This window comes from Cynocephalus volans, chromosome 14, assembly GCF_027409185.1.
Source record: "Cynocephalus volans isolate mCynVol1 chromosome 14, mCynVol1.pri, whole genome shotgun sequence".
Taxonomy (NCBI): Eukaryota; Metazoa; Chordata; class Mammalia; order Dermoptera; family Cynocephalidae; genus Cynocephalus; species Cynocephalus volans.
In genome coordinates this window covers 82,840,388-82,865,065 of record NC_084473.1, presented here as the reverse complement: position 1 = coordinate 82,865,065, position 24,678 = coordinate 82,840,388, and the positions used below count along the sequence as shown (strand labels likewise).

Below are 24,678 nucleotides of genomic sequence, written 5' to 3'. Positions count from 1 at the left end.
TGTCATTAATATGTTGCACTTTCCAACTCATGAACATAGTATGTATCCCCATTTTATTTAGATCCTTGGTTTCTTTCATTAGTGTTGTCTGATTTTCAGCATGCAAGTTCTGTAAATGTTTTGTTAGATTTATACCTAAGTATTTCATTTTTCAGTGATTGTAAATGGTTTTGTATTTTTAATTTTGGAGTGTTCATTGCTAGTATATAGAAATGGTATGTAAAGTCATTTTCGTAAATTTATCTTTATTCTGTGACCTTGCAGAATTCACTTTTAGTTGTAGGAGTTTTTTGGTAAGTTTCTTGGGATTTCTGCAGGGACAATCATGTCATCTTCAAATAACAACAGTTTAATAGCTTCCTTTCTGATCTGTATATCTTTTATTATATTTTCTTCCCTTAAGGCAGTGGCTAGAACTTCCAGAATTATGTTGAGTGGTGAAAGTGGATATCTAAATCTTATGGGAAAGCATTCAGTCTTTCACAATTGAGCTTAATGTTAGCTGAAGGTTTTTGGTAGATGATCTTTGTCAAGTTGAGGAAGTTACTCTCTGTTTCTGTTTTTCTGAGAGAATTTTTTGTTTTGTTTTGACTATGAATGGTATTGGATTCTGTCAAGTTCTTTTTCTGCACAGTTGATATGGTTGTGTGGTTTTCTCCTTTAGCCATGAATATGGTGGATTACACTTATTTTTTAAAAATATTTAATCACATTGGACAGATCATCTAGGCAACAAATCAGTAGAGTAACCATTATTCTTTTAGAAGGAGAGAAGAAATCTAGAGTAATTAGAGGGGGGAGGGGGAGGGAAAGGGGGATGGGGAGAGATTAGACAAGGGGCATAAAGAATCATTACAATTTGTAAAAAGATATATGCTAGTAATATTGATTTGATCAACATATCTCAATGTTGAACCCCAAAAATATGTGTAATCAATTTTGATTCAATAAAATTTTTAAATAATAAAAAATAAAATTAAATAATAAATAAAAAATATTTAATCAGGTTACATCACTGGAATAAACCACAGTGTATATTGGTTATGGTGTATAATTCTTTTTATATATTGCTGCATTTTCTTTGTATTTTAAGAACTTTTATATGTATATTGATGAGGGATGTTAGTCTCTACTTTTCTTATTTTATACTGTTTTCATCTGGCTTTAATATCAGGATAATAAATAATAACTTCATAAAATGAATTGGGAAGTGTTCAATACTTTCTATTTTCTGGAAGAGATTTTGTATAGTTGGTGCTAATTCTTCTTTAAACATTGGGAAGGATTCTCCAGTATAACCATCTGGGCATGGAGATTTCTTTTTGGGGAGTTTTAAAATTATGAATTCAATAAATTAAAAATAATAATAAATAAATAAAATAGATTAAACTAAATAAAAATTATAAATTCAATTTTCTTAATTAAATACCATCTATTATATTATTATCAATATCTATTTTGTATTATATATTTCATATTGGTCACTCGTGGTATTTTGTGTTTGGGGGGGAAATTAATCCATTTCATCCCTTATTATCCCTTTAGTGTCTGCAGGGTCTATAGTGATATTTTCATTCATTCCTGATATTGGTAATTTGCGTCCTCTTTCTTTTATTTGTTGTCAGTCTTTCTAGAGGTTTGTCAACTTGTCTTTTCAAAGAACCAGTTCTTTGTTTCATTAATGTTCTCTTGTTTGTCTGTTTTTAATTTTATTGATTTCTGCTCTTATCTTTATCTCTTTTCTTCTGCTTGCTTCAGGTTGATTTTGCTCTTCTTTTATGTTCTTGAGGTGAAAACTTAGATTACTGATCTGAAACATTTTCTCTTTTCTAATGTATGCATTTTAGTGCTATAAGTTTCCCTCTCAACGCTGCTTTAGCTGTATCCCACAAACATTGGTATTTGTATTTTCATTTTCATTCAGTTCAATGTATTTTTAAAAATTTCTCTTGAGAATTGCTTTTAGATCCATTGATTACTTAGAAGTGTGCTGTTTAGTTTTCAAGTGTTTGGGAGGGATTTTTCTGTTATTAATTTCTAGTTTGATTCTATTGTGGCCAGAGATCATACTCAGTATGATTTCAACTCTTTTAAATTTCTTAATATTTGCTTTTTGGTCCAGGATATGGTCTGTCTTCGTATATGTTCTGTAGGCACTTGAGAAGAATGTGTGTTCTGTAGTTGATGGGTGGAGTGTTCCATAAATGTCAGTAGATTCTGATAGATAATGATTTTCTTCAACATCCTTGCTTATTTTATGTCTATTTGTCATATCAATTGTTGAGAGAGGTGTGTCAAGGTGTCCAACTATAATTATGGATTTGTTTGTTTCTTCCTTTTAGTTCTCTCAATCTTATTTCCATATTTTGCAGTTCTGTTGTTAGTGTATGCACATTTGGGATTGCTAAACCTTGGTAGATTGACACTTTTATCATGATGATGTACTGTGCCTCTTTGTCTCTGGTGATTTTCCTTCTTCTGAAATCTGCTTTATCTGATATTAACATAGCCCTCCTGCTTTCCTTTGTTTAATGCATGATATATCTTTTTCTATCCTCTTACTTTCAACCTTCCTATATCATTATATTTGAAGTAAGTTTAGTGCAGACATATATAGTTGGGTCATGTTTTTTAATCTACTCTGCCAATTTCTTTTAATTGTTGTATTTAGACCATTTACATTTAATATAATTATTGATATGTTAGGGCTAAGTCTGCCTTTTTATATTTTGTTTTCTATTTATCCTATCTGTTTTCCTGTACTCTTGTGGGTTACTTGAACATTTTTTTAGAATTCCATTTTTACATATCTGTAGCATTTTATAACAGCTTTATTGAAAGATGATTTACATACTATACAATTCACTCATGTTATACATACAGTTCAATGACTTTTAGTATATTTACAAAGTTGTGCGACCATTACCACTATTTAATTCCATAACATTTTTGTCACTCCAGAAAGAAACCCCATACCTTTAGCAGTCCATTCTGCCTTCCCCCCAGCCCCTGGAAACCACTAATGTACTTTCTCTCTATATATAGATATGCCTATGCCAGGTATTTCATATAAATGGAATAATACAATATGTATCTTTCCTACGCTTTTTTTTACTTAGGGTAATGTTTTCAATTTGTCATTCATTTTGTAGCATGAATCATTACTTCAAGTGAGAAACTACCAAATGGTTTTCCAAAGTCACTGCACCATTTTTCATTCCTACCAGCAGTGTATGAGGGTTCAAATTTCTCCAGTTCTTGGCTAACACTTGTTATTATCTGTCTTTTTAAAAATTATGATAGCCATCCTAGTGTGTGTACAGTGGTATCTCACTGTGGTTTTGATTTGCATTTCCCTGATGGCTAATGTCTATGGTATTTTTACATGTATTTCTTTGTAGAGGTTTTTAGTAGTTGCTGCAGGTATTACATTATATATAAAAAACTTAACACAGTCTACTGGTGAGAACTAACTTATCACAGTCTTCTGGTGATCATTTTACCAGTTCAAGTGAACTATAGAAAACTTATCTCCCTTTATGTCCCTTTTTCTTCCCCCCATTTACAGTATAATTGTCTTAATTATTTTTGGGTACGCATTTAGAACCATATTAGAAAGTATTATAATTTTTGCTGTGGCTGTCAAACACACTTTAGAAAATTCAAGAGGAAAGTAAAAATCTTTTGTAGTTATCCATACTTTTGTCTACTATGTTCTTTCTTCCTTCCTGATGTTCCTGGGTTCCTTCTTTCATAATTTCTTTCCTGATTAGAGAACTTTCATCTTAGAGACTACCCAGTCTTCTGGTGAAAAATTCTCTTAATTTTCCTTCATCAGAGATTGGCTTAATTTCTCCTTTGTATTAATTAGTCAAGATTCCCCAGAGATATAGAACCAGTAGGAAAGAGAGAGAAAGAGAGAAGAGAGAGGACTTATTAGGGGAATTGGCTCATGTGATTATGGAGGGTGAGAGGTCCCACAATAGGCCATCTGCAAGCTAGAGACCCAGGAAAGCTGGTGGCATGACTCAGCCCAAACCTTAAAGCCTCAAAACCGGGGAAGCCAATGGTGTAACTCTCAGTTTGAGGCTGAAGGCTGAAAATCCAGGAAGGGGGAGCACTAGTGCAAATCCCAGAGAACCTGGAGTTCTGGTGTCCAAAGGCTGGAGAAGAAGTGTGTCTCAGTTTTAGGAGAGAGAGAGAGCAAATTCACCCTTCCTCTGACTTTTTGTTCTATCCAGGCCTCCAGCTGATTGGAAGGGGCCCACCCACTTTGAGGGCAGATCTTCTCCTCTCATTCCACTAACTCACATGTCAATCTCCTCCAGAAACACCCTCAAAGGCAAACCCAGAAATAATGCTTTACCACTTATTTAGGTATCCCTTAATCCAGTCAAGATGACACCTAAAATCAACCATCACACCCTTCATTCCTGAAGGATATTTTCTCTGGATATAGAATTCTGGGCTCACAGTTTTTTTCTTCTAGCATTTAAAAAATATCATGTCACTTCCTGCTGTCCTCCACAGTTTCTGATGAGAAATCCACTGTCAATTAAATTGCTTTTCCTGTGTAGGTAAGGTGTCATTTTTTCTTACTGCTTTCAAGTACTTTTTCAGCCCTGTCTCCTTTCTTTTCTCATTCCAGGACTCTGGCAAAACTAATGTTATATCTTTTGTTATAGTCACACAGATCTCTGTGGCTCTGGATTTTTTTTTTTTTTTTTTGTCGTTTTCATGACCGGCACTCAGCCAGTGAGTGCACTGGTCATTCCTATACAGGATCCAAACCCGCGGCAGGAGCATCGCTGCACTCCCAGCGCCACACTCTCCCGAGTGCGCCACAGGCTCGGCCCTGGATTTTTTTTTTTTTTAAGGCTATTTTCTCTCTGCTGTTCAGATTGGGTAATTTCTGTTGTTCTATCTTCCATTTCACTGATTTTTCAATCTGTCTTCTCCAACCTTTTGTTGAATCCATCCACTAAGTTTTTTATTTTTGTTATTGTATTTTTAAATTTTAAAATTTACATTTGGTTTTTCTTCATATCTTTCTTTTCTTTGCTGAGACTTTCTATTTATTTCATTTGTTTCAAGCATGCTTTTAATTACTTGTCAAAGCATTTTTTTTTACCATAGCTAATTAAAAATTATTGTTAGAGTATAGCCATTGTGGAAAACAATATGGAGTCTCCTCAAAAAAATTAAAAATAAAACTACTATTTGATCCAGCAATACCACTACTGGGTGAATTTTCAGAGGAATTGCAGTCAGTATGTAAAAGTGATATCTGCACTCTCACGTTCACTGCAGTATTATTCACAATAACCTAGATATGGAATCAACCCAATGTATGACTGGATAAAGAAAGTATGGTAGATTAAAAAAGAAAGAAAAAAATGTGGTATACACACACACACACACACACACTGGAATACTGTTCAGCCTTAAAGAATAAGGAAATCCTGACATTTCTTTTTTTTTTTTTTTTTTTTGTCGTTTTTTCGTGACCGGCACTCAGCCAGTGAGTGCACCGGTCAGTCCTATATAGGATCCGAACCCGGGGCGGGAGCGTCGCCGCACTGCCAGCGCAGCACTCTACCAAGTGCGCCACGGGCTCGGCCCGGAAATCCTGACATTTCTGACAAGATGAATGAACCTGGAGGACATTATGTTTAGTGAAATAAGTCCAGCACATAAAGTCAAATACAGCATGATCTTACCTATATGTGGAATCTAAAAAAATGTCAAACTCATAGAAGCAGAGAATAGAATGGTGGTTATCAGGGGTTTGGGGTGGGAAGTGGAGGAGGATTGGGAAGACACTGGTCAAAGGGTACAAAATGTTAGTTACACAGGAGGAATAAGTTCAAGAGATCTGTTGCATAAGATGGTAACTGTTTTTAAAACAATATATTTATACTTGAAAATATCTGAGAGTAGGTTTTATTTATTTATCTATTTATTTAATTTTTTTACAAGATAGTAGATACTAAGAGAGTAGATACTTATGTGCAGTAATGCATATGTTAATTAGCTTAATCTAGACATTCCACCATGTATACATATTTCAAAACATCATGGTGACGCCATAAATATTTAAAATTTTTATTTTTGTTAATTAAAAAATAAATTTAAAAAATCTTTGTTAGATAATTCTTATATCTCTGTCATTGTAGTCTTGCCATCTAGTAACAAATTAAGATACACTCAGTGGCTTAAAACAACAGAAATTTATTCTCGTATTTCTTTGGGGCTAGAAATTTGAAATCAAGGTGTCGGCATGATCTCTCTGAAGGCTCTAGGGAAGAATTTTTCCTTGCTTCTTCCTAGCTTCTGGTAGTTATAGACAATCTTTGTTGTTCCTTGGCTTATGGATGCATCACTTTGATCTCTGTCTCTGTCTCTACTTGGCTTTCTCCCCTGTGTGTCTTGCTCTTAAAGACACTAGTCATACTGGATTTAGGGCCCACCCCAATCCTGTATGACTTTATCTTATCTTGATTTATCCTCAAAGTCCCTCTTTCCAAATAAGGTCACATTCACAGGTTCCAGATGGACATGAATTTTGGGGAGATACTATTCAACACTGTAAAAGCATCTATTGATTGTCTCTTTTCATTGAGTTAAAAATCTTCCTGGAAATTCCACAGGCTCTCCCAAGCCAGGGCAGTGGGGGTCCTTGGGCCTCAGCCATGTACCCCCTACACCCACAACCAGCCCAGCAACAACCACTGAGCTGCTGTAGGAAATGTCCCAAGCTCCTGAGCTGGGATGGTGGGGGGGGCGAGGACTTCAGCCACCACCCCCCTGACATCTGCCCCCAGCGGAGCAATGACCAAGCCACCACTGGAAGCCCCCTGGTCTCCCCTGCAGGAATGAGGGAGGTGCCACAGGCCTCAACCCCACCCCTCCTTCTTCCTCCTCCCACCCTATTTCCTTCTCCCTTCCTTTCCCCCTCCCCCTAACAGCTCTGCAACAATATCACAGAGTGTAAAAAAATAATATTAATAAATAAACTTTAAAAAAAAGAAAACCTGCATGAAACTTCATCAAAACTCTGGGCTTCACAGCACAGAGGAAAACTAATTTTCAAAAGCATTTCATTTTTTCCCTCTGTAAATAGGGCTCCGTTAAAGAGAAACTGACTTGTTCTATTATTTGAAGTATAGAGAAAAACCTAATTAAATGTTAAAGTCTCTCCACATGTTTACCCCCCAAGACTATGACTAATAAATACTGTCAACCAAAAAAAAAAAAAAAAATCTTCCTGGTTCTTTGTTTAATGAGTGATTTTTATTTGAAACCTGGACATTTTCATATTATGCTCTGAGATTCTGCATGTTATTTAAAACTTCTGTTTCTGTTGGCTTTCTCTAACAGTGCCTTGGTACAAAAAGTAAGGGTGCTACATTCCTACTTCCAGACAGAAGTATAAGTCCAAGTTTCCTACTCAGCCTTCGGTGAGATCCAGGAGAGTTTCCTCTCTAATGCTGAGCAGAGGTGGGAGTTCCAGTTCTCCACGTGCTCTCCACAGATACTGTGGTGGGGGTTCTCACATTATCACTGGGTGATGGTGAAAGCTCTGGGTCTCCACTAGGTCTTCTCTGACACTACCTCAGGGTTGCCTTGCTCCTATCAGGTGTGTTGGATATCCAGGCTCCCCAATTTTTATTAAGATTTCTTCTGTGACTTATGGTTATCTGGAAATATGTTCTTACATTTCCAAAATATTTTTTGTTTGTTTTATTTTGTCATTGAACTAGATATAAAAAAAAAATCCACTCTGAAAATCTCTATCTTTTAACTGATACATTTATTCCATTTCATTATGAATACTGGTGTGTCCTTTTTTTTTTTTTTGGTGTGTCTTTAATATAATTTAATTCTGCTATTGTCTTTTGTGCTTTCTACTTCCTGACTTTTTTATGTCTTCCTTCCCATCTTATTTAGATTAATAGTCTTAATTCCATTTTTCCTCTACTATTTTGGAAGTACTGCTTTTATTTTAGTGGTTATCCTTAAAATTCTAACAAACGTAAAATCTGAAATTATTCCATGTCTTTACCCTTTCCTCCCAAAAATTAGGGTCCATGATTATTTTAACTCCAAAGACTTTTTGCCCATTTTCTCATATGATCATAGCGGAATGTTTTGGTTTTATCTTTTTAAACTCCCCACATTAAGCATTATTATTTTTATCATTTATATAATCAACTTTTTCAAATTAACCATAAATTCACTAAATTATTTGTCATAATTTCTTATTGTATCTAAGGGCTTTCTTCTTAGATCATTGTTACTGTTTCTGATGTACATTCTTTAGAATTTTGTTTAGTATTGGTCTTTTCATATGTGGAGTTTTTTTGGTCTATTATTCCCCCTCCCCAAAGGTGTCTCTATTTTGCCCTCATTTGGGGATGATAATTTTTTTTTTTAAAGATGACCAGCAAGGGGATCTTAACCCTTGACTTGGTGTTGTCAGCACCACGCTCTCCCAACTGAGCTACCCAGCCATCCCTATATAGGGATCTGAACCCTTGGCCTTGGTGTTATCAGCACCACACTCTCCCAAATGAGTCATGGGCCAGCCCTTGCGGATGATAATTTAGCAAAGTATATGACCATAAGTTAACCAGTTTTTTGTTCCTCCTCAGCATATTGAAGATGCTTATATTCTTTCAGCTTTCATTGTTGCTACTGAGAAAGGTGCTGCCAATCTGATTGTTCTCCTCTTTTATGTGCCTGTCTTTTCTCTCTGGTTACTTTTAAGATCTTCTCTGTGTCTTTGATGTTCTGTAGTGCCACTATAATGTGGAGCTGTTTTTATTTAAACTGTCTGAGATTGATGTACTTCCTGAATCTTAAGATTAATATCTTATATATATATATACATTTATATATATATCACTTTTATTTCTCAGCTTGTATTATCCAATATTTCCAAAATAATAGTACTTTTAAAATGTTTATTTGTACATGTTTGTGGAGTACAGAGTGTTTCAATATATGCATATTCTATGAATCAATATTCACTTAGGGTAGCTAGCATAGATTTGTATTCATCTATCTACCCCTTCCTTCCCTCTCCTCCCAGCCTCTGGTAACCATTATTCTACTCTCTACTTCTATGAAAACCACTTTTATTTTTTTAAAAATTTTTATCACATATGAATGAGATCATAATGTTTTTTGTTTTCCTGTGCCTGACTTACTTCTCTTAACATGATGGTCTCCAGTTCCATCCATGTTGCCGTAAATGAGAGTATTTTTTTCTTTTTTCTTTTTTTTAAATAGCTGAGTAGTATTCCATTGTGTATATGTACCACAGTTTTTTATCTGTTCATCCATTGATGGGCAGTTAGGTTACTCCATCTCCTGGCTATTATAAATAGTGTTGCAATGAACATGAGGGTGCAGGTGTCTCTTTGATATGTTGATTTCATTTCCTTTGGTATATACCCAGTAGTACTCTGAGAAACCTCCACACTGTTTTCCACAATGGCTGTACTAATTTACATTCCCATCAATGATGTAGGAGTTCCCTTTTCTCTTTATCCTTGCTAGCATTTTTTATTTCCTGTCTTTTTTGGTGGGAAGAGGAGTGGCGACTGGCTGGTATAGGGATCAAACCCTTGGTGTTATCAACACCATGCTATAACCAACTGAGCTAACTGGCCAGCCTGGTTTCATACAAATTTTAAGATCATTTTTTTCTATTTCTGTGAAGAATGTCATTGGTATTTTGATAGGAAGCACATTGAATCTGTAGATTGCTTTGGGTATTGTGGTCATTCTGATAATTTTAATTCTTCCAACCCATAAACATGGGGATACTTTCCAGTTATTTGTGTCTTCAATTGATTTCACCACTGTTTTATAACTTTCATTGTAAATGTCTTTCACCTCCTTGGTTAAATTTACTCCTAGGTATTTCATTTTTTTGTAGCTATTGTGAACAGGATTACTTTTTTGATTTCTTCCTCAGATATTTTGTTATTAGCATATAGGATCACTATTGATTTTTGTGTATTGATTTTGTATTCTGCCACTTCACTGAATTCATTTATAGTAATTTTTGGCAGAGTCTTCAGGGTTTTCTATGTATATGATCACATCATTGGCAAATAGGGATAGTTTGACTTACTCCTTTCCAATTTGGATGAAATTTATTGCTTTCTCTTGCCTTATTGCATTGACTAAAACTTCCAATACAATGTTGAATAGGAGTATGGAAAGTCGGCATCCTTGTCTTTTCCAGATTTCAGGGGAAAAGTCTTCAGATTTTGTCCATTCTGTATATTAGCTGTGGGTTTGTTGTACATGGCATTTATTGTGTTGAGATACATTCTTTCAATACCTAATTTGTTGAATGTTTTTATCATGAAGGGATGTTGGATATTATCAAATGCTTTTTCTGCATCTCTTTAAATGATCATATGGTTTTTTCCTTCATTCTGCTATATGATGGATCACATTTATTGATTTGCATATGTTGAGCCATCCTTGCATCCCAGGGATGAATCCCATTTGATCAGGCTGAATGATCTTTTTAATGTGTTGTTGAATTCTGTTTGCTGGTATTTTACTGAAGATCTTCACATCTGTGTTCATTATGGATATTGCTCTGTAGTTTTCTTTTTTTGTTGTGTCTTTTTCTGATTATGGTATTAGGGTAATGCTGGCCTTGTACAATGAATTTGGAAGTATTCTCTCCCCTCTTCAATTTTTTGGAAGAGTTTGAGAAGAATTGATGTTAGTTCTTTAAATGTTTGGTAGAATTCAGCAGTGAAGCCATCTGGTCCTGGGGTTTTCTTTGTTGGGAGACTTTCTATTATTGCTTCAATCTCATTACTATTATTGGTCTATTTAGGTTTTCTAGTTCTTCATGATTCAAACTTAGTAAGTTGTATATGTCCAGGAATTTATCCATTTCTTCTAAGTTTTCCAGTTTGTTGGTGTATAGTTGTTCATAATAGTCTCTTATGATCCTTTGTATTTCTGTGGTATCAGTTTTAATGTCTCTTTTTTCATTTCTGATTTTAATTATTTGAGTCTTTTCTCTTTTTTCTTCTTCAGTCTAGTTATAGGTTTATTGATTTTGCTTATCTTTTAAAAAAAACCAACTCTGTTTCATTGATCTTTTTATTGTTTTTTCAATCTCTAGTTTATTTATTTCTGCTCCATTCTTTGTTATTTCTTTTCTTCTACTGATGTGGGGTTCAGTTTGTTCTTGTTTCTTGAGTTCATTGAGGTATAACGTTAGATTGTTTATTCAAAGTCTTTCTTCTTTTATAATGTAGCCATTTATAAACTTCCCTTTTAAAACTGCTTTTGCTGTATCCCATAGGTTCGAGTATGTTGTGTTTTCATTGTCATTTATCTCCAGGAATTTTTAAATTTCCTTTTTGATTTCTTCTTTGACCCATTTGTTGTTTAGAAACATGTTGTTTAATTTCCATTTATTTGTGCAGTTTCAAATGTCCCTTCTGTTATTAATTTCTAGTTTTATTTTGTTGTGGTCAGACAAAATAGTTGATATGATTTCAGTTTTTTAAAATTTGTTGAGACCTGTTTTGTGACTTAACATATGGTCCATTCTAGAGAATGTTTCGTGTGCTGCTGAGAGGAATGTGTATTCTCCAGATGTTGGATAAAATGTTCTATAAGTTTTCATTAGATCCAATTGACTTAGAAATTAACTCTGATGTTTCTTGGTTAATTTTATGTCTTGATGATTGATTCTTTCCTAAAAGTGGAGTATTAAAGTCCCCTACTATTAAAAACAAAAAGTTCCCTGCTATTATTGTGTTGAAGTCTATCTCTCCCATTAGGTCTAATAGTAGTTGCTTTATATGTCTGGGTGCTCTGGTATTGGGTGCATATATATTTAGAATTGTTATATCACCTTGTTGAACTGACCTCTTTATCACTATATAATAACCTTCCTTATCTTTTTTTACTTTCCTTGGCTTGAAGTCTATTTTATCTGATATAACTATACCTGCTCTTACTCTTTTTTTTTGTTTTTTGGTTTCTATTTGATGTTATCAATAAAATTTCTTTTTCAATCACTTCAGTTTCAGTTGATGTGTGTCTTTATAGGTGAAGTGACTTTCTGTAGGCAGCATACTGTTGGTTCTTGTTTTATAATCCATTCAGCCACTCTTTGTCTTTTAATTGGAGAATTTAATATATTTACATTTAGTGTTATTATTGATATATAGGGAATTGTTACTACCATTTTGTTACTTTTGTTGTGGTTGTTTTGGAGATTCATTTTCCCTTTTTTTCCAGTCTTATTGTCTTTCTTTGTGGTTAAGTGTTTTCTGCTAGTAGTATATTTTGATTTCTTGCTATACATTTTTGGTACTTTTCATAAGTTTTTGTGTTATGGTTACCATGAGGCTTACAAAAAAAAAATTATAGTTATAACAGATTATTTTAAACTAACAGCAACTTAACTTTGATAGCTAAGAAAAAAGAAAAAACCAAAGTCAACTCTATAACTCTATGTGTTGATATCATCCACCCCCAAAGCACACACATTTTTTATTGTTTTTGGGGGGTGTTTGGCTGGTACAGGGATCTGAACCCTTGATCTAACACCCTTGATGTTATAACACCACGTTTTGACCAACTGAGTTAACTGGTGAGCCCTCAAGTTACATCTTTTAATATTACCTATCCCTTATACAGTTGTTGAATCTGTTATTATCTTGTTGGGTATGTCCCTTAGTACTCATAGTAAGGATATAAATGGTTTATTACATCATTGAAGTATTCTGAGATTGTCTGTGTACTTAATTTTCTAGTGAGTTTTGTGCCTTCAAATCTGTTACACATTATCATTGCCTTCTTTCAGCCTGAAGAACTCCCTTTCATATTTCCTGCAAGGCAGGTCTAGTGTTGATGAATTCCCTTAGTTTCTGTTTGTCTGGGAAAGACTATTTCTCATTCATATTTGAAGGTAAGTTTTGCTGGATATGGAATTCTTGGTTGATAGTCTTTTTCCTTCAGCACTTTGAGTATATCATCCCACTCTCTCCTGGCCTGTAAGATTTCTACTGAGAAATCCACTGACAGCTGTATTGGGGCTCCATTGAATGTTATGTGTTTCTTTTCTATTCCTGTTTTCAGTATTTTTTCTTTGTCTTTGGTTTTTGATAATTTGGTTACGATGTGCCTTGGGGTGTTTCTCTTTGGACTGAATTTGATTGATGACCTCTGGGATTCCCATGCCTGGATGCTGTCATCTATCTCCACTTGGGAAATTTTCAGCCATTACTTCCTTTAATATGCTTTCTAGGTATCCTCCTTTTTCATCTCCTTCCAGATACCAATTATACAGAGCTTATTTCACTTGAGAGAGTCCCATAGTTGCTCCAATTCTGTTTCATTTTTTCTTCTTCTTTCTTTTTGCTTTTCTGATTGGATAATTTCATATGTTCTGCTTTCAAGCTCACTGATTCCTTCCTCTGGATGATCAAGTCTGCTGTTGGAGCTTTCTATTGAGTTTTTCAATTCATATAATGAATTCTTTATTTCTAGAATTTCTATTTGAGTTTTTAAATTTGACCTTATTTCTTCATACAATTTCTCATTCTTCTCCTGGACTGTTTTCCAAATATCATTTAATTTTCTGTTTGTATTTTCCTTGACTTCCTGCACATATTTATGAGGATTATTCTGAATTCTCTGTCAGACATTTTATAAATCTGCCATTCCTCTGGGTCCATTTCTGGTGCTTTGTTCATTTCCTTTGGTGGTGTCATATTTCTCTTTTCCTTCTTGATCTTTGAGCCTAATCATTTCAGAAGATGCCTACCTCTTTCAGGCTGTATAGGTGTTCTTTGGTGGTGTTAGACCTTTACTGGTTAATGTCAGAACATTGTCTGTGGTCTGTGGGGTTTTTTGGGTTTTTTTTTTTTTTAAAGTTTTGTGATGGATTAATAACAACTACCACCATTTAATTACTACACTGGAACTAATTTGCTGTCCTGTGGTTAATTTCTGGATTGGGGCAGACTTTCTATGGTAATCAGGACTTGAACTCTGCCTGAGCTAAATTGCTGCATTGCCACTGTTTCTCAAACTGGGGAAGACTTTCTATCAGAAACGCATTTAATTGTTGGCTTTTTAGTCACTTCTGGGTCATGTGGGATATCTACACACTCAACTGGTCTGTGCGTGAATTCCAACCTGGACCTAAGGTTTTCCCACAGCCTGTACTCCTTGTAGGAAACTCTCTTGCAGTTCTATTGCCTTGACTAGTCTCCACTGTGTGGTACCCATGCCAAACAAAGGGCAGACCAGTTGCTATCACTGCACCCCAATGCTTCCCTGCTGGGTCAATGTCCCTCCTTCCCTGGTACTCCAAACATTTCCTGCAGGGCAGGCTGTGCAAAAGTCCCCCACAATGACTCACTGACCTCTGGGTGGTTTCTTTCTCTCCTAGGCTGCAGCCCCTCCCTCCTGTGTGGACCCAGGGGAGGCTTGCAAGCAACTTTACTGGCCTGGGATATGGGATAGTGCACTGTGAGGCATCCTTTTCTCCTGCAGATTCCAAGTAGCTTCACACAAAGGACACTGCTGCAGCTTTGCCATGTCCTGGTAGCTGTTCCCTGTGGTAGTAGGTTCTCCTTGCAATCTGCTGTGCCAGCCAGGAAGCAGCTGGGGCTTGGAATGGTCAGAGTGTTACCTCTTCCCCCTAGCTGTGGCCTGTCTTGGCTTCATGGACTCTGCAGATATTTTCTCCTCTTCCCCCAAGATCCAGCAATCTCTAGATGGCAGTTTTTGCTTTTTAATAGTTGTACATTGTGCTGTTGTTGGGGGGCAGCAACGCTGGGGATTATCTATTCCACCATGTTGGTGATGTCAGTCTCTAAGATTATTATCTTTTATAAATTTGGGAAAAATCTTAGCCATTTTTGAAGGTTAATTCTAGGTGTCAACTTGACTAGATTAAGGAATGCTGAGAAACTTGGTAAAGCTATCTTTTTAGGTGTGCCCACAAGGGTGTTTCCAGAAGACAGTAGCATGAGAGGCTGAGTGGACTGGGTGGGAAAGACCCACCCTCAATATGGGCGGGAATATCCAATCCGCTGGGGGCCTGGAGAGAACAAAAAAGATCAAAAAGGCAAAGCTCTCTCTCTGTCCTTTGGAGCTGGGATACACTCTTCTCTCCTGTCCATGGACATCAGATCTCAAGACTCCTCAGCTTTTGGGTTCCAGGACTTACAGCAAGGACACCATTGGCTTCCCTGATTTTGAGATCTTTGGACTCGGACTAAGCCATGCTACTAGCATCCAGTTTGCAGACGGCCAATCATGGGAATTCTCTTCACAATTGGGTGAGCTAATTCCCCTAATAAATCCTCTCTCATATAATTGTAACATATCCTATTGATTCTGTCTCTCTGGAGAGCCCTGACTAATATACCATTACTCCTCAAAAATCTTGTCTCTCCTCTTTTCTCATTTCAATCTTTTGGGAACTTCAATTAAATATGTAAAATATACCCATATTCTAACATCTGTATCTCATCTTCTTTCTTATATTTTTGCATTTTAGTGTCTCTCCAAAGCGTTATTACTATTTTGAATAACCTAGATCTATCTTCTGATTCATTTATTCTTTCTTGAGTTATGTGTAATCTGCTGCTTCATTTATTCATTGGGGTTTATTCAGAGACTAAGTTTTTAAATTTATTCATTGTGGTTTATTCAGTGACTAAGATTTTTATTTCAATAATTATATTTTTCATTTCTAGAAATTATTTTTTTCCCAAATTTATCTGGTCATTTTTTTATGGTCTCCTCTTTCTTTCAAATCACTCCTTGATTTCTGTCAACATGTTAAGCATAACATTTTATACTTTACATGTGAGAATTCTAATATCTAATGTGCTTTTGAGTATAACTATAATATTTTAAAATTTTACTCTTTGCCACAAATGTTTATCTCCTTGTATATTTTTAATTTTTGTTGATCTTAATGTGCAGAACTACTACAGTGCCTGGATTTTGGGTACATTTCTTCAAAAAGGGCTTACATTGCTTCTGCCGGGTACTTGTGATGTTATCAACCAATTTAGGAAGAATTTAAATGAATAACTAAGGTTGAAATCTCAAACACTATGGAAACAGTATAAACTTGAACTCACATGAGGGCAGCCTCATGGCTATGGTTTCTTAAGGAAGCCTTCTATTTTTATTTTATCACCAGAGCTGCAGCCTAAAACAAACATTTCCTTGGTGGCTCCCTTTGCCAGCAGATAGATGTCTTTTTCATAGCCCATTTTTTCACTGAAGACGAGATTTTGAAAGCTCCCAGCTTTACAGCATGTCAATTTTGGTTCATCGCTTTGGGGGAATAAATTTCTGTTGTTTGAAGCCACCCAGTTTGTAGTACTTTGTTACAGCAGTCCTAGGAAACTAATGCCGGGGTCATTGTAAGGTTGATGAAGGAAGGTTGGAAATGGGCAGAAGATGATTCAAGGTCTGTCTTTGCCTTATGTCAAGTCATAAGCTGTGGTTTAGGAGCACCTTGGTTCTGTAGATTAGTCAGAAATAAATATAAATCCACAACAAAATTATTACATAAGCAATGGGAGGAAATTTAATTTCCAAAGATTGGTTTATATTCAACATATCCAGAGTCTACCTGTTATAAAAAATAAGGTAAATGTTGGTTTTACTAAGCAAAAATTCCTGCCAGGAATTTTCTTGCTCAAAGCATTTAACAATCTACCTGGCAAATGGGGAACAATTGTGAGCTAGGAAGTTCCCTGAGATTGGATATCTCAGTGAAATGAGCAAGAGTAAACCGAGAAGTGGAGGAAAAACAGTCCTTTCTATTTTTCATTTCAAATTCAGGGAAGGATTTAAAGCATAGGCATCGAAGTACCTCTCAAGTCAAGGATATGCATCTATTTATAATATTTTTCAAGGATCAGGAGGAGAATGCAAATAAAGCCTTTGAAAATGTGTGTGAACAAACGTCTATGTGAACATATGGCAAGGGAGTGTGATCCTGTTAAACACTTGCTGTGTTTGGCAAGAGCGAAGAGCTAGATAGAATGCCTGCTCACTTAGCTCTTCCCACCCCCTAAGATGTGTGAGCCTTAGCAGGTGGGAGGATCTGTGGCTTGTGTCCTGAGGCCCATGTAGGAAGGACAAATTATAACTGCAGCTGCAGTTAGCGGGGAGTGCTTTGTCCGATGCCATGGCAAAATCAGGACATAAGTGGAGAGTACATGTTGCTCTGTGGGTGGAGCCTAGAAAATGTGTGAAAGGAAGATGCACGGTGTCCTTCCAGTTGCTGAGGAGGAACTGCACTGATGTATTTATAGAGCTCTGTCAATACCTATGGTCTCTGAATCTCACTGAGAGGCTATGTGCCAGATCAAATGTTCCTCCACACCCTATTAGGCCTCTCTGCCTTTGATGATCCACTTTAGAACTGGGAAGAAACTGGGAAGGCTCTTTGGCACATGTTATTTCTTTTGCTCTGGATACTCATCTCTCTGCTAGACCATCCTTCAGATCTCAGCTTGTATTTTATCTGCCCAGGGAAGATTCACTGATCACCATGTTCTTCATATAGTTGGGATTTCGCACATTTGTAGAAATTCACTATTTATCGCTATTGTTTAATACCCGTCCTTCTCATCAGATTGTATGAGGTTCTTTTTTGTTCACTGTCATTTTCTTAAAGCCTATAGAATGCCTGACACATAGTAGGCATTCAATAAATATTGCTGACTTATTGACAGTCCAGTTTCCTGCTCTTAAAAAATTGCTGGCTTATACTTCATTCTTGAAAAAAGTTAGAGGTATGTAGTAAAGGAGACTTTTAAAAAATTTCCACACTTTCAAAGAACTCCTTCACATTAAAAATGGAAGGAAGGAAGGAAAGAAGGGAGGGAGGGAAGGAGGCAATTCAATGGAAAATGGGCAAAGGTTATGGAGAGGCAACTCACAGAAGAAATTCAGATAGCCAACAAATATTTGTATACAAGAAGATGCTCATCCAGACTAGTAATCAGGGAAACGAAAATTTAAAACAATATTTTATATTCTCGGATTGACAAAACTTTTAAAAATTGATCATTCATTGTTAGCAAGGATTTAGAGGATAATATGCTTTTTATACACTACTGGTAGGAGTTCAAAATAGTACAATCTGTACGGAGGTTATTGGTAGTATGTTTTAAATGTTTAACTGTGTCTATATTTGCAGGATTATTTAATAGGGAAAAACTGGAAACAACTTAATGTCATATAATAGAGAAATGGTTAAATTATGATGCATTCCTACTATGGAATTCTATAACTATAGGTATTGACACTGATGAAAATCTATGTAAAAATTTTTTAAAAGGAGATTGCAGAACAATATGTATAATCTGATCCTAGTTAAGTAAAAATATATAAAAGTATAATCTCCAAAGGAAAAGTTCTTAAAAGACTCATACATTTTTTTTTTTTTTTTTTTTTAAAGATGACCGGTAAGGGGATCTTAACCCTTGGCTTGGTGTTGTGAGCACCACGCTCAGCCAGTGAGCGAACCGGCCATCCGTATATGGGATCCGAACCCGGGGCCTTGGTGTTCTCAGCACCACACTCTCCCGAGTGAGCCACGGGCCGGCCCAAGACTCATACATTTTATATTTAATAGTTGGTGTGAATACTTTGAGACCTTTTCTCCTGAAGAAGTGAGATTGGGGGTTTTCACTTTTTACAATGAACATGTACTGCTATTTTAAAAAATAACTTTATTGAAGTATGATTAACATAAAATAAACTGCACATATTTAAAGTGTCCAATTTGATTACATTTGACATTGAATACATCTGCGAAATCATCACCACAATCAAGACAATATCCATCAACCTCCCAGAACTTCCTTGCATCTCTTTACAATTCCTTCTTCCTGCCTCGTTCTGACCCCCCCCCCCCCCGTACCTTTGCAACCACCGATCTACTTTGTCACTACAGATTAGTCCACAGATTAGTTCACATTTTCTGGAATGTTACATAAAGGTAATCATACAGTATGTACTTTTTTTCTGGCTTCTTTCACTCAGCATAATTATTTTGAGATTCATCCACGTTGTTGCATGTATCAATAGTCTGTTCTTTTTAAATTGCTGAGTATTATTCTTCTGTATAGATCTACCACAATTGGTTTATCCACTCACCTGTTGATGGACATTTGGATTATGTCCAGTTTTTGGCTATTACAAATAAAGCTGCTGTGAACATCTGTTACAAGTATCCATGTAAGGATAACTTTTTCCTTCTTGGGCAAATAGCTAGGGGTGGAATGGCTGGGTCATAAGACAGTTATATGTTTAGCACTTTAAGAAATTGCCAAAAATGTTTTCAAAGTGGTTGTATCATATTACATTCCCACCTGAGACTGGTGTATTGGGCTGAGGCAATAAATGAATGGTCCCTTCACCATCATCAGGTAAGGTAATGACAACAACCATCAGTTTCTCTTTAGTCAGATTCCTTTGAGAATCTAATTAAGGTCACGTTTTGTGCGGGATGTAGGATGATACGCATATGAACAAATGTCAAACTCACAGTTGGAAATGGCGATGGCCTTAACAAGAACTGTGACCGCTGGAATGGAAAGAAGCGGTCTGAAATTCAGACATATTGAAAAATTAGAATTGTTGGGATTTGGCAAAAGGAAGAGTAGACAATGCCCAGGTTTTAGTGACCAAGTGACGGTGTTGTCAACAGAGGGGAGGAGTTGGTCTGGTGGGAGGAAGAAGTCATTTCTGGCTTACTGCCTGGGAGGTGACTACTCGACACAAAGTTGGGTAGGGGACAGGGGGAATAATTGCAATTTGTGGTAATGAGCATGCTGATAGTACTGATCTGATCATCACATCTTGGGCCCAGGTGGTGACGGTCAGCTTCGCACCCCATGAATATGCATAACCAATGAAAAAAAGAGGAAGCAGCTGTAAATGTAAATGTCTGGGTGGAGATACAGACTTCTGTGCAACAACATTCAGGTTCAGGTGAAGTGTCAGGAGCAGCTGTAATCATCAAGTGAAATCAATAAATTCGTATCTCACAGACCAATTACAGAGCACACACACCACGTTACCTCCCAGAACGTGCGCAAGGCCGTCAGTCTTTCTGACCTAAGAGCTCCGCCCGACTCAATTCTGCGCATGCGTGCAGAGCATGCGCACCGCCCCCACTGCCGCCGCTCCCTTCTCTGGGCGCCGGGGCTCCCTTCCTCCCGGCCGACCCCGCCCAGGCGGTTGCCGGTGACCTGCCGTGGCGCAGGGAACGGAAAGCCGGAAGGGGCTAGACGAGTTCAATCGCCATGGGGCTGTTTGGAAAAACCCAGGAGAAGCCGCCCAAAGAGCTGGTAAGGGCTACGGCGGCGGTAAATGAGTGGGTGGATTTGCTGGGGTCATCGTGGAGTTGGTAGGCGACTGGACACTCTTCCCCCGGCTGGCCAGGTACCGCCCGGCCCCCATTTCCGGGGCCTCCCACTTGACCGAGGGGTCGGAGGAAGAGTTTCTGAGGGGTTGGCTGTGGGGAGAGAGCTCCTCGTACCTCGGCTCTCCACCAGGAAGCCGAGAGGTGGACTAAAAGTTCCTCAACCTCGCCACAGGGCGCGGAGGTGGCGGTGCGATCCTGGCCTTTGTAAACCCCTCCCCCTGCCCGCGTTGGTACGGCCCGCCCGGAACTGTTCCCAGCGCAGGCCCCGCCCCGCACGCCCGTTTGTGGACCACCCGGCGGACCTGCTTCTGCCCGGATCTCTGTTCCTGGGGGACCGGGGCATGACCGCCCAGTGGTCCGCACCCCTGCGCCCCTTCCCTGTCCACCCTGCTGTATTACGAGGGAGGTTCTGTTTGCTCTTTCCCCTGCCCTTCAACCTTATGTTGACTCCAGACGCACATTAGTTATAGCAGGGACTCGACCTAGGAGAATGCTGTGGAGCCGGCTTCGAACTCTGGGTCTGCCAGTTAATTGAGATAATATCGGGAAAACATGGGATTGAAAATGCCCCGCAGAGTCAGTCTGCTTCAGCTTGAATCCTAATTCCCCACATGTCAGCTCTCTGATCTCGAGAAAGTTAACTCCTCTGTGCCTTAGTCTTCTCGTCCGTCGAGTAAGAATGACAATAGTATCACTTCAGAGTAATTGAAGATTAAAAGATGTGAAGTTATTAGCGGTATGTAGGACTAATTCGTTATATACAGCACAGCTTTGCTACTCAAGTGCAGACCAGCAGCATTAGCATCACCTGGGAGCTTGTCAGAAACCTCGGGCCCTATTCCACACTTGCTGAATCAGATTTTGAATTCTGACAAGATCCCTAGTGATTAGTATGTATATTAATGCTTGAGAAGCACTGCTCTACTACACCCAGACTTGTTCAAAATGGGAAAAACCTAAAATCCTTAATAAATGATCTTACCTGTTCATCTCTGACAGTCATGTTTTTAAAACCAGTCTCATGCATCATGCAGTTCCTAGTACATAAAATGTGTGTTAAAGTTAATTGTTTTTTGTTAGTGAAAGTCCCTAGAACAATAGGCATTCAATAAGTGTTATTTTCATCAGACAAACTTACTCAGTTTTGCTCACTAGTAAAATAAAAATTGTGAAGCTTAAAGAGATAAGAGTATGTAATATTACTTTGCAAATTGTAGAACATTATGTAGATGCACATTTTATGGCATGTGTATATTCTAAGATGTTTGTTATTGTAGAAGTATGCTTTTGATGGTGGGGAGGGATTATTTACCTTTAGTATTTGACCTTAGCTTTGCCATTTATAAATTGAGGTAAGATTCTGGAGAAATGGTCTCATTGCTGTTTAAACTGATCTCTAGTGTATGTATTACTTTGTATAGCACTTAGACTATTTTCAAATGATAAATATAATTGCTAAGAACATGATATCAGGATACTCTTCCAGTAGGGCACCTTACCTAAGGAAAGCTAATTAACACCAGAAAATGGCAGGGTTGATACATGAGATTGGTTTTTAAAATATGCCTGTCAGAGCTAAACAGGTAAGAACATTTATTAAGTAAAAGACTTTATGTTTTTTTTTTTTTCCATTATGAGCAAGTCTGGGTGTTGTAGAGCAGTGCTTATGAAGCATTATTGTGCACACTAATCACTAGGGATCTTGTCAGAATTCAAAATCTGATTCAGTAGGTGTGGGGTAGGGCCCAAGAGTTCTAACAAGCTCCCAGGTGATGCTGATGCTGCTAGTCTGCACTTGAGTAGCAAGGCTAAAGAGTATATAAAGAACTAGCCCTGACTACCACTGCTACCTCAAATGTAGTGAAGTAGGTATTATGCTAAGCACTGTTTAGGGACTGTTAACATTAGGGGGTAGATACTGTTATTATCCCCACTTTACAAGTGTAGAACTGAGGCATAGAGTATTTGATTTGCCCAAGGTCATACAGTTTGTAAATTACAAAACCAGAGGTTATATCTAGTAGATTATACCATGTATGCTTATAAATGGAATTATAAACATGAAATAAGAAACCAAAGAATTTAACTTCTAGCAAGTGAGATAAGCATTTCAAGAACAAGTCTGGATTTGGTACCACATATATTTTGAAGGAGTTCAGAGGTTGGAGTGCTCACCCCAAGCTGGGAATGATCAGAAAAGATTTGGCCCTTGAATATCATGTTTTCCACACACTTCCTGCATATAAATTGGTTCTTGACTATTTAGTAGGATTTACAGTGTTAGATGATCCACTTTATGTGATGTGGAAGATACCCTGCCCCAGATTTTCTTCGTTTTTCCTTCTCACTACTCCAGGGTGCCCTTTCAGTTCTGATTATATCATTGTTTTAGTTTGACAGAAGAGTGTTTTCTGTTTGCTTAGGTTCAGTTCGCACCAAGTGCTGGGCTTTCTCTTACACCTTGTGACTTGTGACTAAAGAAAGTGTTTTGTCACGTGCCCCAGTTATTTAGCATTGAATCTGTAATAGAAGAAAGTGCCAATAAAGCAGGGATGGTGTAGTAGTCAAGGTTCTCCAGAGAAACAGAACCAGTAGGATATATAGATATGTAGATATATGAGAAAGAATTTATTATAGGAATTGACTCTCACCAGTATGGAGGCTGAGAAGCCCCACAATAGGCCATCTGCAAGCTAGTGAACCAGAGAAGCTGGTGGTGTAGCTCAGTCCAAGTCCAAAGACCTGAGAACCAGTGGAGCCAGTGGTGTATATCTGTCTAGGGATGAAGGCCTGAGAGAACCTGGAGGCTGCTGGTTTAAGTCCCACAGTCCAAAGACTGGATAATCTGGAGTTCTGATGTCCTAAGGTAGAAGAAGGTTGTCTCAGCTCCAGAAGAGAAAGAGCAAGAATTTGCCTTTCCTCTGCTTTTTTGTTTTATCCGGGCCTTCAACTGATTGGATGGTGCCCACCCACACTGGGTGAGGGCTGATCATCTCAGCCCACTGTTTCAAATGCCAGTCTCTTCTGGAAACACTGTCACAGACATACCCAGAAATAATGCTTTGCCAGCTATTTGTGTATCCCTCAACTCAGTCAAGTTGACACCTAAAATTAACCATAACAAATGGGAAATACTTTTTTTCTCTGTAGAGCTGCAGACACACAGAGAAAGTATCGAGAGCCATATATGAATAAAAACACAAGTAATGTTTGACTTTTTTTTTTTTAGGAGGGAGAAAGAAATAAAATGTTTAATTTCATAGATGTTAAAGGAAGTTAAAAAAAAAACAAGATAATGTTGACAGAAAGGGAATAGGGGTTAGAGAAAGAGGGAATTGATTAAATGCTCTAGTCTCAGCTGGGCAACTCTTGAGATAAATTTACAGTATTCCTTCCACTGGGGGCTGGAAGATGCAGGCAGGCATATGTGGGTCCAGGTCCTGGCACAGGATAACTAGGAGCCAGGTACAGTCATGCCCTACTATCGTGGTTGTCAAACATGGTACCATTTAGGCTGTGGTGACAGGTCAGTTCAGGCAAGTAAGATACATTATGGGTGATGTTTCCAGAGCTCTAGTATAGTATGCAGCATAAAGTAGGTGCTAAATAAATGTTGTTTGAATGATGGGTATCATAATAAGGTTAAGTAAGGTTTAAGGTCAACTAGTCCTAAGATGAGCAATGCTTCAAGGAATATTCCAGGGAAACATTAGCTATATAAGGAGCCTCTACAGACTAAAGTCTTTGCCCCTGGACATCTCACACACTTTGATGGAGACAGCTTAGTGGTGAAACCTGTTCTATGCTAAAGGGTCCAAGTTAAGACTAGACTGGGCCTGCTGAGGATAAAGGTGCCTTGTAATCCTTTTAGAAACCTATGAGAGAATGACTAAAAAGACCAAAAACAAACAAACAAACAAACAAGCAAAAACCCCAAACCAAAAAGAAACCAACAACAATTAATCAGAAAGACATGAGATCTTGCTTGCAAGAGATTCTTCTCTTGGACTTGAGGTTCTGCTGGAAAATTGTGCTGTCTGCTTAGGGACTTAACTGATTTAACCTTTGGGTAGAGTGGTCATCTTTGTGGTATCAGAATTCTTAAATCATATGACTAACTTATGTCCTTAGACCGGGTGATGACTCATGATTGGGGGATACTGTCAGAAGAGGGAAGAAATTGAGAAAGGGAGATGGAGAAA

General features: G+C 37.5%; 1 protein-coding gene across 1 annotated transcript in view; it reads left to right on the top strand.

Moving 5' to 3' along the window:
* The first annotated feature begins 20,217 nt into the window (after window positions 1-20,217).
* CHMP3 (charged multivesicular body protein 3) overlaps window positions 20,218-24,678 on the top strand; it is a 47,962-nt gene continuing 43,501 nt past the window's right edge. Inside the window, exon 1 of the mRNA XM_063078450.1 lies at window positions 20,218-20,399. Coding sequence (XP_062934520.1) covers window positions 20,355-20,399 — 45 coding nt within the window. The 5' untranslated portion in view covers window positions 20,218-20,354. The remainder of the gene's footprint in view (window positions 20,400-24,678) is intronic.